This window comes from Loxodonta africana, chromosome 9 (genome assembly GCF_030014295.1).
Source record: "Loxodonta africana isolate mLoxAfr1 chromosome 9, mLoxAfr1.hap2, whole genome shotgun sequence".
In the NCBI taxonomy this organism is placed as follows: domain Eukaryota; kingdom Metazoa; phylum Chordata; class Mammalia; order Proboscidea; family Elephantidae; genus Loxodonta; species Loxodonta africana.
Window position 1 is genome coordinate 110,090,488 of NC_087350.1, and position 16,354 is coordinate 110,106,841.

The 16,354-nt window shown below is 40.7% G+C and overlaps 1 protein-coding gene across 3 annotated transcripts in view; it reads right to left on the reverse strand.

The window, feature by feature from the left end:
* The window catches only part of KDM4C (lysine demethylase 4C), a 391,685-nt gene that overhangs the window by 50,288 nt on the left and 325,043 nt on the right, over positions 1 to 16,354 (reverse strand). For all 3 annotated transcript variants that reach the window (XM_010587948.3, XM_064290526.1, XM_023545269.2), the window contains one exon: positions 370 to 540. In XM_010587948.3, coding sequence (XP_010586250.1) covers positions 370 to 540 — 171 coding nt within the window. The remainder of the gene's footprint in view (positions 1 to 369; positions 541 to 16,354) is intronic.

Here is a 16,354-nt window from a genome sequence, read left to right on the forward strand (position 1 = left end):
GAGTTAAACATGTCAGGTCAGATTAATAAAAGTCGTCTTCTCCAGTTAAACATAACGAAAAAGAAGGCATAAAGGAATTCCGATATGCGACCACAGGGTAACAGAAGAGGTGGATTTGCATTTTACCTTTCCTGACCAAATACATTTCTCATTTAATTAAAAGAATTTGGGAAGATCAGTCTACATTCACCGGGATACTATTTAGGATGATGAAGGCTAGGGAAGCGTCTACAGTGGAAAAATAGCAAACTTGCATATTAAGTGAAGGGAGCTGCTCAAAAGGCCAAAAGAGACATTCCTGAAGGGCTAATCCTGTTCGGTTTCACCAAAAATAAATTGGGTAGCAGGGAGCCAGGGCAACCCACTCACCACGATATCTTCCGGAAATGTGTCTCTGCTGAAGGAGCCGTCGTCAAACATGACCTCATAGAAGGTTTGTGATGTCACAGCGATCACCCTGCAGCTGTAATACCGGGTGTTCCGATGCTTCGTGATGACCGTCTGGCCCACCGTGATGGCCTTCTCGCAAGCTTTGGACTTCTACATGTGAGGGGGCAGAGGAAGGGGAAAGGAGGAAAGAGAGAAGAAAAAAAGGAAGGAAGGGCAGGTAATAGAAGAAACATTTATTTAGAAAACAATCATTAATTTGGCCAAGATATTTTTTAACTTTTTATTGGTAAATAATTTCAAACTTAACAGAAAAGTTGCAAGAATACAAATAGGACAAAAAACACCCATATGCCCTTTGACCTACCCAGAATCATCTATCGTTAGCATTTTATCATTTGCTTTACTGTTTGCATATTCTGTTGCTCTCTATTTTACACACGTATATGTATATGCAGTGTGTGTAATGTGTATACGTATATATAATGTGTGTGTAATGTGTATGTATCTATGTAATGTGTGTGTAATGCATATATATCCATGTAATGTGTGTGTAATGCGTATATATCTATGTAATGTGTGTGTAATGCGTATATATCTATGTAATGTGTGTGTAATGTGTATATATCTATATAATGTGTGTGTAATGTGTATATGTGTATATACATGTATATGGGCGGATTATCCACTAAGCAAGGTAAACACAGTGCATACCTTGCTTACCAGATCATCTGTAATGAACAATTTCACTCACAAGTAAGCCTGGGCTTAGTTTGTTTGCTGGGTCGTCCACCCATCAGGGATTGTAAATTAAAAAAGAGGCTTTAAATTCTGTAGTAAGGTGCTGTGGGGCTGGGAAAAAGACAGATGCTAGCCATACCTAGAAGAAGAATCTTTGATATGGTGAGAAAATGTGAAATTGATCACTACAGACGATCTGGCAAGCAAGGTAAGCACAGTGTTTACCATGCTTATTGGATAATCCACCCTTGTGTAATCCATATAATGTGTGTATGTATAGTTCCCCCCCTTCCCCCGAGCTGTTTCAGGGTTAAGTTATGTACATCATGGGCTTTTACCCAAAAATACTTCAGTGTATACTCTCTAAGACTGAGGATAGTCTCTTATATAATTACGGTACCAGTACAGGTTCTGGAAATAGGAAGAGGCCAGTCAGGAGAAAAAAAGGTCATACAGGTCATACAGTAAAGGCTGACTCTAGATCACAACCATTTTCTTCCAGTTCAAGACAAAAAACTTATGAACATTGGCTGGTTAGAAAGATGGCCAGCTCATAGATTAAGTATACAACATTCATCTAAATAAAAATTCTCCTAAGTGTCAAGTACGGCCATTTCATGGAGAGTACTAAGGAAAAAGGACTCTTTCATAATGCCATTTTGATAGGATTTCTGGTTTATTTTTGCAGAAAAAAATTTATTGACAAGCATACCCTGTAACTGATTACACATGCTCAAAAATATTTCCTGTCAGGAAAGCCTAAGAATCTACTGATGTTAAGAATGTCATTTCTGATCAGAGAAGACAGACGTTGTGCCAGGGGCTCCATCAGATTAAAGAAATGGCTACGCTATTTTGAAGATTAGTGTTCGGGCTACGGTTGTGAAAGCTGAATTTTCTTTAACTTCCGTTAAGCAGAAATGAACAGTGGTTAAGAAAAAAATTTCTTTAAAAAAAAAGCTGGAGCCAGTTTGAGATGCTGGGGATATGAAGAAAATTTTGTGGAACTTTCACAAATATCATCACAAACTGGTCCTGCGGAACAGCAACTCGTTTAGAATTTACAACACACGTCCATATACATGAGTTCATTAAATTCTCCCAAAAACCCTGTGAGGTAGCTGTGATTTTCATTAAATAGGTGAAGCGAATGAGGTACAAACACAAGTGACGTTTGCAAGACCTTAGAACTAGTGTGAGGCCAAAGTGGGACTGAGAAGCAGGTATTTGGGAGCAGTGATCTCCCCACTGCATGACAGCCTCAGTGTCATCAACATGAGAACCAAAGTGGAAACAAATTCAAGAGGAAAAAAAAATCAACCAGGAAGTAACACTAATAGAATTGAAACAGTTGCCTAAAGGAGTTACATTTTCTGTTTAGTTTTTACCTACCATCTATGGAATACCTCCCCCTTAGTTCTAGATACCTTTTGAGGCGTTTTTCACGTAAGAATGCATTTAATCCCCCAATATACCTACAGGGTTGAATTGGCAAGTTGGATTTGGAATATAATTTGGTAATGAAAAATGCAAAATGTATAATTACTTATGCTCTCAGTTATCATACACATTTGCACATACACAGATGCTATGGTAGTCTGCAAAAATGCCCACCATTCTTCACTCCTCCTGGTTTCCACATTCTTTGCTACATGACTTTGCAGCTCCTCCCATCAAGAAGTAAAGCTTATTATTAGTACTGAATGCCTACCTTGTTATGTTCTGCTGTGTATATTTTCAGCAACAACAAATAAGACAAAATAAATTATTATTAAAAAAAAAAAAAAGGAAGAAGTGGAGCCTATTTCCCCATCCCTTCGATCTCGGTGAGATCTGTGGTTTGTCTTGCTTTAGCTGAAAGAATACTGCAGAAGTAATATATGACAATGCTAAGCCCTTTCCTCAAGAGGCATTGTACAGTTCTGCTTTCTCCAGAGCCCTACACTCTTGTCATGTGAACAAATCCAAGCTATCCTACTGACAAATGAGAGATCACATTGACCAGAGCTGAGGTCCTAGACATGTAAAAGAAGCCAGCTAAGACCAGCAAAGCTGTTCTGCAGCTGATTACAATGCATGAGGCAGCCTACCTGGAACAGAATAACCAACCAGCTGAGCCTAGCTTAAATTGACAACCTGAACAATCATGAGCTAAATAACCGTTCTTTTAAGTCCCGAAGTTTTCAGACAGTTTGTCACACACACAGATAGGTATATATGCCTAGAAAAAGGAATACTGGAAGAAAATATACTAAAACATTAGTAGTGTATGACAGGGTAATGGGATTATTTATTATTTTAATACTCATTGAAAGCACTAAATATCTTCTTTCCAATGATACCATGCTGCCTTCAATCAGGTGTGGGCTTTGAAATTAAATAGGATCATATCCCAAAGCTTTCTAATTTATCTAAGCCTCTAATGTTGTTGTTAGGTACTACTGAGTTGATTCCAACTCATAGTGACCCGAAAGGACAGAACAGAACTGCCTCATGGGGTTTCCTGGGTTGTAATCTTTAAGGGAGCATATAGCCAGGTCTTTCTCTCATGAAGCCACTGGGTAGGTTCAAACCACCAACCTCTGCAATAACAGTCAAGAGTTAAACCATTCTGCCACCAGGGCTAGCTATAAAACCTCTACCAATGTTTAAATGGCTACATTTCACACAAAAGATGGCTAACTATCAGTGACCACAACCTGACTAAGGAGATAAAGATGTTTCTAACACCTGTGCTGGCTCATCAAAAGCACACCAACGTTGAACGGGCTGACTTCAAAAATCCAAAGCCAATGTTGACAAAACAGGATGAAAATAATCATTTCTTACCTGGTGAGGAATCTAAAGCAGTTAATTCTGAGTCAAAGAGCCAGAACTGGCTGTCATTCAATGTAAAGAGGAAAAACAATCCAAAGACAGAAATGGGGTGAAAAACAATAGCAGTAAGTAAGCAATTAATTAGGCTGAAGGACCCACCCACCTAAGAATTTCTTGCAGAAAGTAGTGTGAAGAAAAACACCAAATACTGGAGAAAACTGAAAAAGTTAACACCCTCGAAAATTCCAACATCCCAACAAAAAATTACAAGACACACAAAGAACAGAGAAACAATGGCCCATCCTAATGAACATAACAGAGGAAGTGAAAGCACACCTAAGGATGACCAAATAATGAAGAAAAAAAAAAGAAGAGTACAATACAACATTAAGTATAATTAAAGAACTAAGGGAAAACACAGACAAAGAGATTAAAGAAATAAGGGAAACAATACAAGAATAAAACTGAGGATTTAAAAAATGAGATACTGTCACTGGAAAGGACAATAACTGAAATGAGAAACACAACAGAAGGACTTACCAACAGATTTAATCATGCAGAACAAATAATCAGCAAATTAGAGGATAAGACAGTAAAGTTACAGACACTGAAGAGAAACAGCAACAGAGGCTCAAAAAGGCTGAGAACAGTTTAATGAAATTACAGAACAACAAAAAGAGACTTAATATATGGATCATAGAAGGAGATGAGGGACAGAAAGGCACAGAAAGAATATCTTAAAAAATAGACAGAAAATTTCACAAATCTAACAAAGGACATGAATCTACAAATCCAAGAAGCTCAAAGAACCCCAAGCAGGATAAACCCAAAGAGATCTACACCAAGACACATCACAAATCCAAGAAGCTCAAAGAACCCCGAGCAGGATAAACCCAAAGAGAACTACACCAAGACACATCACAAATCCAAGGAGCTCAAAGAACCCCAAGCAGGATAAACCTAAAGGGATCTACACCAAGACACATCATAGTTAGGCTCTCAAAAACTACAGATTAAGAGAGAATCCTAAAAGCAGTGAGAGAGAAGCAAACAGTCACATACAAAGGATCCCCAATAAGATTTAGTGTTGATTCTGCCTTCAGAAACACTGGAGGCCAGAATGCAATGGAATGATATGTTGAAAGTATTGAAAGAAAAAAACTATCAACCAAGAATACTATACCCAATAAAACTATCCTTCAAGAACGAGGTAAAATTGAAACATTCCCAGACAAACAGAAGCTGAGATAGCTCATATCCACCAGACTGGCCCTACAAAAAATACTAATGAGAGTTCTGTAGATGGACGAAAAAAGACAGTAGAAAGTAATTCAAAGCTACACATAAAAAGAAGGATCCCTAATAAAAGAAAATGCATGGAAAAGTATACAGGCTAATAATGAGGTATTCATGTTTGATAATTCTAAATATTTTGTCTTTCATGTTTTATTAATAACAAATACATAAAAGGCAAGGATAAACTTATGTTATAGGGCACATGAAATATAAAGTTGTAGTTAATGATAACAGCAACAAAAGGCAGGAAGGAATGGTATAGATACAGAACTTCTTGTACGTTACTGAGCTGGTACCAACTTACCCTAGAAAGTTACAAATAAAAGCTCTTAGATGTAATATTCATGGTAACGACTAAGAAAATATATTAAAAAAAAAATGCACAAAAGGAAGGGAGAAGGGGATCAAAAAGGCTCACTATAATAAACCAACAAAACACAAAAGCAAGCAGTACTAAAGGACAAAGAAGGCTTAAGGCACACAAAAAAAACAACACAATGGCAGAAGTATGCTTCTTTTTATCAGTAATTACAGTGAATGGACTAAATGCTCCAATCAAAAGGCAGAGAGTGGCAGAATGGCTAAAACAACACAATCCAAGTATATGCTGTTTACGAGAGACATGCCTTAAATCCAAGGACACAAATAGGTCGAAAATGAAAAGATGGAAAAAAATATTCCATGCACATAATAACCAAAACAGAGCTGGGTGGCAATCCTGACATTAGACAAAGTAGACTTTATGACAAAATCTATCAGAATAGATAAAGATGGACATTACTTAGTAACAAAAGAGTCAATTAATCAAGAAGATTTAACAATCATAACTAACATCAGGGCACCTAAATATATAAAGCAAACACACAGAATTGAAGGGAGAAATAGATAATACTACAATAACAGTTTGAGATTTCAATACACCATTTTCAATATTAGAGAAAAAACTAGGAAGAAGATCAAGGAAACAGAAAGCCGGAAGGACACCATAAACTAACTAGGCTTAACAGATATATATAGAACACTCCACCCAAAACAGCACAATACACATTCAGCTCCAATGTGCATGGACCATTCTCCAAGACAGACCATATTTTAGGTCACAAAGCAAGTTCTTTCTTTTTTTTAATTGTGCTTTAGGTGAAAGTTTAGACAGCAAATCAGTTTTTCATTCAAAAAATTTAAACACAATTTTTTTCATGACATTGTTTGCAATTTTTGCAATGTGTGAGCACTCTCCCCCTTTCTACCCCGGGTTCCATTTGTCCAGTTTTCCTGTCCCTTCCTGCCCTCACATCTTTGCTTTTGAGCAGGTGTTGCCCATTTGGTCTCATATACTTGATTGAGCATGTTCCTCACGTGTGTTACTGTTTATTTTACAAGCCTATCTAATCTTTGGCTGAAAAGTAGTGGCTTCAGTTCTGAGAAGAGCTTCTGGGGGCCACGGTCTCAGGGGTTTCTCCAGTCTCTGTCAGACCGGTAAGTAAGGTTTTTTCTGTGAGTTTGAATTTTGTTCTACATTTTAGAAAAAGGGCGGAGGGGGAAGTGCAATTACTGCAATGCCTGAGTATTCAGGGACATTGCTAGGTGCTCAGGACCGAAATAGGTGCAAGAGTCCCTCCTCTCAAGGAGTTCACAGACTAGTCGGGGAGACAGATGTGGCTGACCACAAGCAATGCGGAATGTGTTAGGGGCACTTGAATGAGGGTAGGTGGGGCCCTACAGAGAAGGCTCCCCAAAGGAAACATCTGAGCCAGGCCCCGACAGTGCAGGAAGTCCACACAGTCAGGAAGGCCATTCTGGACTTGGTATTTGAAGCTACTGACCCCTTTGGCCACCTAGGGTCAAAGCCATTTGAAGCCTGTGGACTGCTTCTCAGACCAATGTTTCTTAAATGCATAAACTAAAACACACAACACTACAAAAGAAACCAATTCTGTTGAAATAATACTGAAAAAGCAAATGTGTGATATAATGATAATACCTGTATTTCTTTAATAATGCATTAAATAATATCTAGTGGCAGATGGTGGGGCGCTGGTAGTGCAGTTGTTAAGAGCTCTGCTGTTAATCAAAAGGTTGACCTTTTGATTAACAAATCCACTAGCTGCTTCTTGGAAACCCTATGGGGCAGTCCTACTCTGTCTTATAAGGTTGCTATGAGTCGGAATGGACTCGACGGCAACAGGTTTGGTGTTTTTTTTTGGGGGGGGGGCAGGGGGTTAGTGGCAGATGTGGTAACTATTAACACCCTAATTTCAAAGCTGTGATGAGCATAAATAATATTCTGAGATCTCTATTAAAATGGGAACGTATTTCACTGCTGACAGAGTCACAGAACCACTGTTGCCTGTTCAAAACTGGCAGAGCTGCCAAATTCCAGTTAGAGTTTACTGAAAAAACAATCGTTAATGTTGTTCTCAGCCTTTAACAATTTTTTTTCTTGATACCAAATTATAAAAAAAGATTTTATCACCTGGGATATTAAGAAGCATATTAAAATAAAAAACAAAATGAAAAAATATTCAAAAGAATATTTAAAAGTCACTATTCTAACAACAGCCTAATGGAAGCTGCAGGAGTCCCCGGGTGGAGCAAACGGTTACGTGCCTGCTACTAACCGGCAGGGCGTCAGTGTGAATGCAACCAGAGATGCCTCCGAGCAAAGGCCTGCTGACCTGCTTCAGAGAAACCAGCTGCTGAGAACCCACTGGAGCAGTTCTACTCTGAAACACACGGGGTCGCCATGAGTTGGAACTGACTGGAAGGCAACTGGTTTGGTTTCTTTTTTTTTTCGTTCAACAGAAGCCGCAACAATGTTATTTATATCATGATGTCAATATAAGTACACAGTAGTGAAATGAAGCTCAAGGAAGGCACTTCTGAGAAGGATTAAGTTATGGAGGCTGAATAGGGCCACTTTCGTGTCTCACAGCCTGACACGGAAACCCTGGCGGCCTAGTGGTTAAGTGCCACAGCTGCTAACCAAAAGGCTGGTGGTTCGAACCCACCAGGCACTCCTTGGAAACTCTATGGGGCAGTTCTACTCCGTCCTATAGGGTTGCTATGAGTTGGAAACAACTCAACAGCAATGGTTTTTTTTGTGTTTATAGCCCGACAGAGACCAGAAAGCAGTCGATTCTAATATGATGTCCTTGGCAAGAGCTCAGAGGGAAGGAATTTTCGTGTGGTGGAAGGAAGGAGGATGCCTATGCTTGGCGAGACAGGTATTCTCTTATCAAACCTGACAAGGCAGACCTATGTTCACACCCTGAAGGAGGGTCACCCAGCATCTGATGAGATGAGTCCTGGGCAGAGATGTCATGTCGGGAAGTCCCCAACTGGTTGTTGATCTATACTATATAATGATGTCGATAAAGGGTGTGAATCCAAATCCTGTGATGGACATAGAGGCTCACAGACCCAACAAGGCTGAGAGTTGAAGAAAGCAAGCTGACCGACTTACCCAATGACATTTCACATTTTGATTTGTTATTTCCCCCTAATTTCTATGAATAGTAACTTATGAAATATTATTATTGTAGTTTTTCAAGGTATTCCATCTCATAAAAATTCCTAGAGGGATCTGAGACAATGACAAATACAAACGAGTCTTCTTTTACCAAACTTATGCAGAAGTCACTCATCTATATTTGCATTGTAATAATGAAAGCTTTCTTTGTAAAACTGCAAGTAAAAACCCTCTATCCAGAAAACCATAAACCCCCCGTGGCTTGGTGAAGAAATAATCGCCCTTACAGCTCAAACACACATGCAGACTCATAAAAATGTCTCAACTATTTAATTTTCTACATGTCTGTTTGTTCACGTGTACTTGTATGTCTCGTGGGTTTTTAAATGCAAACATATAATACAGTGGGAAGTAGTTATAAGCAGTTTCCCAGCAGATGTGAGGTCTTACTCATTTTAACATCTGTGAAGGCATAACTAATTGGCTGCAGAAGATACTGGGGGAAAAGGATTCTTTTCCACCCGAATCATTAAATCACCTCAGAGGTAATGATCTTGTTGGATAAGCGGAGAGGGCTGGGGTTGGGGAGCCATTTTGGACACAGTTAGATGTGTCTGATTCACTGTGTAACGTAGGAAACATCTGTTTTGTATGTGGGCATCACCTGCTTTCTGTTCTGAATAGTTAAACCACTTACTTATCAGTGACAGTTTGCATTAGGCAGCCTGGTGGAGCTGGGGGCGTGTGACAGTGGGCCCACTGACCAAGATCTGACATGAGCTTCTGCTAGAATCCTGTTCCATCCATAGGCTGTTCAAGATGTTTGAGACCCTGCTTGCCTGACCCTCGAAGTGCTGCCTTGGGTTTTTATGTATCAGGAATACTTCAGCTTTCCTGAGTAGTATCAGGAAAATCGGGGGAGCACTAGACAAGCCACACAATCCCAGTCATCTATAGCAGGCTTTGTGTGCGTGTGTGTCGAACTCAGCAAGGGGATTCTAAAATTTATATGAAAATACAAAGGACCTAAAATACTCAAGGCAATCTTGGAAAGGAAGAACGAAGTGGGAAGACTTACAGTTGGGGAGGAATAAAAGGGGAAAGAAGAACAATCATTCAATAAGATAACATGGCATTAATTTACTTTAAGTTACTTCTGATGGATGTTTTCAACAGGGAGAAGCAAGGGGGCACATGGTAATCACCACACGGAAGCGCTGCCTACCAGGGTTTTTGGCTCTCAATTAGAATTAGTCATGGGCTAAAACAGTTAAAATGATGCAAAAAATTTTCTTAACAAATAAAGCCTGGGAGCCTGACTCCCTCCCGCCAACGACAAGAATCTTGTTCCTCTTTGTCCTATGACCCTCAGTTTCACCTCCTTACAAACTTAAAATTAGGTACAGGGCCTGGGAAGCAGCCTGGGAAAATGAGCTTAAGCATCAGGTCCATCGTAACGCCACCTCAACTTGCCAGGAAAATGGCAGAAGCATCAAAAAACCCCCAGACCTCCCGTGGTGCCTCTGCCTGGCAGAAGCAGGTCACATGCAGAGGACTGTAAAGGAGCCTGGGAAATGCAGTCCTTAGCTTTCCAGCCTCTTGCACAAAATTACCAGTGATACAAGGCATTTGGAAAGGAAAAATGAGGGAGCCAACCAGCTACATCTGCCACACTATTGTTTATGGGTAGTTCCAATTCCTAGATCTCCATCTCCACTCCCTAAATTGGCCAGCTCCTCTCATCACCTTACTTCCTACAGAAAGCCATTCTAAAGATCACTCCCTGTTACCTGCTAGTAGCACATCTTTGGAGATAATCCAGAGTTTTCTGTCCATCAAGTTTGTTGAAAATGGACATACAGTTGACCTAAGGAGTAGACTTTTGGATAGAAATGTTGCAACTTATCTCATTTAATTGCTTTTTCTATTGCTTGCAGCTAATAGTCTTTAAAAGTTATACCTTCATTACATTTTGTCAGTGTCTATAGATTTCATTGTGACTATGGCATCTAATCACTATTTTCTACATGAAGAAATTGAAAATCCTGCCTCTTACATTTTACAAGATGTTGAGATGTCATATTCCCTTGGTGGGTCTGCATCTGTTGACATGAATTTTCCATTTACATTTCTCTACTGAATCCATTGCAAACCTTGGCGGTGAAGTGGTTAAGAGCTACGGCTGTTAACCAAAAGTCTAGCAATTCGAATTCACCAGGCACTCCTTGAAACCCTATGGGGCAGTTCTATGCTGTCCTATAGCGTCACTATGAGTCGAAATCAACTCGACGGGAACTGGTTGTTTTTTTTTTTTTTCCCTGTATCCATGGTGCTTGACTCTAATACCAATGCTAAAACATGGAATCAGTGTCATTAATCTTCTTAACAAGTTATCAGAAAATACTGCAGGCTTTAGTTCCAAAAAAAAAAAAAAAGGAGTATAAATTGCTGAAAATTTCCTGGGGACTGAGAAATATTAATTCTGTGGGAAAAAAACGGGCGACCATTTTACATAAAAACACATCTTACCTATACTAAAAAGATGACTAAAAACAAAAAAAATCACTGATATTTAACAAGTTTTTATTCTAACACGTAAAAAATGTATTAACAAAAGAAAGAGGTGGATATATTGCTGCAGTTTAACTGTGTAAACCAAAGAGGAATGTTTATTCCCTTCATTCCGGTTAATTTTTAAAATATCATACAAATGCTATCAATTTTTATGAATTTCTTCGTGCACACATAAACAATTCAGAGTAGATAAAATTTCCTGGCCTTTTGTCCTTGAGGGTGAAGGGATTTACCAATAGGACTCCTTAGCGCTCAAGCGCGATGTCAGACATTTTCAGAATAAAGGAAAACAGCAGAGCTGTAGAAAGCTTTTCCAGGTTGCTTCCAAAGCTAGAGGATGTTCTGTGCCACGAACCACAAAGCTCCTCTCTCTAGAAAATGGAATTTCAAAAAAATTATGGCAGCAGCCCTTCTCTGACCATGTTTTATGTTGAACAACAGGAAATTGCTTATATTCAACCATTTTTTATCTAAAAACAGCAATTCATATGTTCAACGTAGTATGTGTCACGTGATCTCAGAGCAGTGTATCAAGGCCGCAAGATCTGGGTAATTCTCTCCATGAAGTCAATAGAATCCTGAGTAGAAAGCAGTAAAGAGACTGAGAAAGGGCTGGAAGGCAGGATTGTCTGATGCCAGGACTGTTCTGACCATAGTGCACTTCCTGAATGCTGGCACTGCTACCTAAGCCTCTCAAGTACTTCTCAGGGACATTGACACTGCTGTATCCAGAATAATTAGGGCAGGAATGGTCCTTTGAAGTTAATTTCCCAGACTTCTGAGACTCAGCAACATAACAAGAGCTCAATAAATGATTGAGAAATGGGTTTTTCTTCTTCTTTTTTTTTTTTTCCTATTAGCAGAAATAGCCCGGAGTTCAACCATTTTCACCGAGATCTTTCCAAAACCATAATAAACTGCCTTCCTTCTTTACCAGAACGTGCTGGGGTTGTTCTGTGTCTCCCGCTCATCCTTGAGGACTGACGGACTCATTCTCCCAGGTGCTGGGATCGCAACTTGCTGACAACCCTCAGCATCAGCCCTATGCTAAAGCATCCAGTGTATTTCCAAAAAGACTAGACACTGGCATGGCTGGGGAGCCCCCACACTGAAGGTGATGCTCCTCTGATGAGTAGATGAGGAAATATGAAGTCCCCGCCCCTACACCTGAAGGCCATTCCAGTTTTAGAGCTGCCTGTGGGGCCAGCTGCAGCTTTTGTTGAGACCTCCCTGCACTCCAAGTTTTCATTCTGCCCAGTCCTGCTTCCTTCCCCTCCCTTCCCGTCCCCAGGTACTATCCTAGGCGCACTTTCTAATCAATTTTCTGCTTGCTTCTCTCCACCTAGACTCGGCTTCACGGAGAACCTGCAACCCGACCACAAACAACTGGGCCATTGATCTGGGCCATCACTGTACTATGACCCGGGCTTCTCTTCAGTGATTCCAGACTATTCCTTTACTTCTCACAGGCCTGTTCACTATTTTTTCACTCTATTTGCTCATTATGCTTTTACCTGTCACATCTTACCGCTGTTGCTGTGTCTCCATCAGCCACCATCTTACTACTCACTTCCAATTTGCTAAATCTAATAAGCATATTTGAGCTTTATCAACAATAACATTAAACAGACTCTGAGTTAAGACCTACAAAGCCCTTGTATGGTGTTATGGATTGAATCGTGTACGCCCAAAACATGTGCTGTAAATCCTAAACTCTATACATGTGGTTATAATCTCATCTGGAGATGGGTTGTTGTTGTTATGTTAGTGGACAGAGTTAGTGTAGAGTGTTTCTTGAGTCAAACTCTTTTGAGATATAAAAGAGTTTAAACCAGCAAGCCAGTGAGCAGAGATGGGGTAGAGAGATGGCAAGACACATGGAGATCTCCAAGAAAAAAAGAAGCTGAAGAGACAAGGACATTCCCCCAGAGCCAAAAGAAAGAGAAAGCCTTTCTCTAGAGCTGGAGTTCTGAATTCAGACTTCTAGCCTCCAAAACTGTAAAGAAATGTATATTAAAGCCACTTACTTGTGGTATTTCTGTTATAGCAACCCTAGAGAACTAAGACATATGACTGAAAGGCATGAGCTCAAAGACACGGTTTTGTGCCATATACTTAGTTTGCTTTGGTCCTTCATTGTTTAATTCTGTTTTTTTCTAACCTGTGTTCAGAGAGTGGAGGCTGCTGAACAAGAGAAATCCTGACAATCAAGGTTTCACAGTGGGTGGCTGTTAGCAGTGACAGTAAAAACACGCCTCAACGACATGCACAGGAAGGAGGAAATGTGAGTTTGGAGTTCTAGTCTAAGTGAGAATTTATAAATGGTAATCTGGCATCAGTCACCATGAAAAGGTAAAACAGCTAATTATTTTATCATCTATCATGTTCTCAAATAACGTACTCATTGAAGGCAAGGTGTGGAAGGTCACACTGCAACAAAGAAATCGTGGGAAACTCAAGGCCTTTAGTGGAGCATCTTCCAGCGGCACTGACCAGATTAATGACAGAATGATAAGCTTATATCCTGTTGTTGACTGAATTGTGTTCCCCCAAAAGATATATCTCCAAGCCCTAATCCCTGGTATCTGTGAATGTGATCTTATTTGGAAACAGGTGTAACGAAGATAGGTCATACTGGATTAGGGTGTGCCCTAAATCCAATGACTTTTTTCTTTATAAAGAGAGATATGGAAACACACAGACACAGACATGTGACACCATGTGGAGACAGAGGCAGAGACTGGAGTGCTGCAAGCCAAGGAACACCAAGGATTGCTGGCAACCACCAGAAGCTATGAGAGACAGGGAAGAATTCTTCCCTAGAGCCCCCCAAGGGAGCACGAGTCATTTCAAGGGCTCTTAAGGTCTTTAGGGAGCAAGCACTATCAGTTTGCTAAATAAATAAAGTATCCCCCACAACATAGGTACTATCATTTTTCAAATATATTTGTATGTTTCCAGGAAATACATTTGTAATAACATTCCTTTACTCAACCAAATTAGAGGATAATAAATCAGAGTCTGACTCTGCTTTCTGCCCCAGATGAAGCTGGGCCCTGCCGATCCTCAGTCTGATTCTATAGCCCACTGCTTGCAAAATGTTCCTTAAATGGAAAGGCCTATACTGTTAAGAGTAAATCCTTCCAGAAAAGAGATGTAAACCCCAAGTACAGAGGAATTGTGTAGCAGCAAAATATGGCTTTTATTCAGATTCAGCATCAACCAGCCCCATGTAGACAGTGTCCCAACTGGAAGGCACCACAGGGAACGGTGAGTACGAGAAGCACCACGCCAGGGTACTCCACCTCTGCTTTGTCCCGTCTGGTCTCTCACTTCTGATTTATTTTGTGTCCTTGGCTAACTGGAGCCTGCAATGGTAGCACTTTCATCACTTCTCACAAATTCAAATTCCCCCTGAAACACCTGAGCATCAGAAGTGGATTTGCCACTGAAGCTGGTGTTGGAGGTGGAACTAGAGCAAACACCTTCACCAAATGGGCAGAGTTTGGTATCGCTCAGGGAAAGGGGAAGGATAAAAGCACAAGCTGAGTATGGCTCAACAGAGAAGCACCTCTGGCCTGGACTGGGAGGTCCCTGTGGGGAGCTTCTAGGCAGACGAGTGTCTGTGGGATTTGTTCTCTCTGTCCACAGCCAGGACCAGTGACTAATCAGTGGGTCCGGCCCAATGTCGGATGGCCTGAGAAGTTCCCTGGCTCTCCTGAACTGCACTAGCTAAGAAGGCAACTCAAATGGGACTTACAAGGGGAACGAAGCCAAGGGCACAAAGGATGCCTGCAGATGTGTTGTTCTACCAACAGAAAGCAGATAACCATGGGTTTCTCAAATGGCGGAAAGGACTTTATGCTCACTGACCTACCCCTTTCTATGAAAACGGCTAAAGAAAAAGAAGTAGGAAACAAAATAAGGAGCATTAAACAGAGTATAGAAGTTTGAAATGTGGAGGATTTCATTTTCTTAATAAAATTATTAAAAGTTCTACCTTCGACAAGAACTATTTTAGGGGAAAGGAAAGACAGTACACAACACAGGAGAGGTCAGCACAACTAAACTAAAGCAAAAGCAAAGAAGTTTCCTGAATAAACTGAATGCTTCGAAGGCCAGAGTAGCAGGGGCATGGGCCTGGGGACCATAGTTTCAGAGGACATTTAAGTCAATTGGCATAATAAAATCTACTAAGAAAACTTTCTGCATCCCACTTTGGTGAATGGCATCCAGGGTCTTAAACGCTTGCAAGTAGCCATCTAAGTTGCATCAATTAGTCTCAACTCACCTGGAGCAAAGGAGAATGAAGAACACTAAAGACACAAGGTAATTATGAGCCCAAGAGACAGGAAGGGCCACATAAATCAGTGAGTACCTCAGTCTAAGACCAGAAGAACTAGATGGTGCCCAGCTACAACCGATGATTGCCATGACAGGGAACACAACAGAGAATCCCTGATGGAGCAAGAAAGCAGAGGGATGCAGACCTCAAATTCTCATAAAAAGGCCAGACTTAATGTCTGACTGAGACTGGAGGGGCCCCGGAGGTCATGGTCCCCAGACCTTCTGTTGGCCCAATACTAGAACCATTCCCAAAGCCAACTCTTCAGACAGGGTTTGGACTGGATTATGGGATAGAAAATGATGCTGGTGAGAAGCAAGCTTCTTGGCTCAAGTGGACACATAAGACTATGTGGGCAGCTCCTGTCTGGAGGGGAGATGAGAAGGCAGAGGCAGACAGAAGCCAGCTGAATGGACATGGGGAATACAGGATGGAGAGAAAGAGTGTGCTGTCTCATTAGGGGGAGAGTACATACCATACCATACCCACCGCCGTCGAGTTGATTCCGACTCATAGCGACCCTATAGGATAGACTAGAACTGCCCCATAGAGTTTCCAAGGAGCACCTGGCGGATTCGAACTGCCGACCCTTTGGTTAGCAGCCATAGCACTTAACCACTACGCCACCAGGGTTTCCAGAGAGTACATAGCAAGGTGTATACAAATTTTTGTATAAGAGACTGACCTGATTTGTAAACTTTCACTAAACACACACACACACAGAC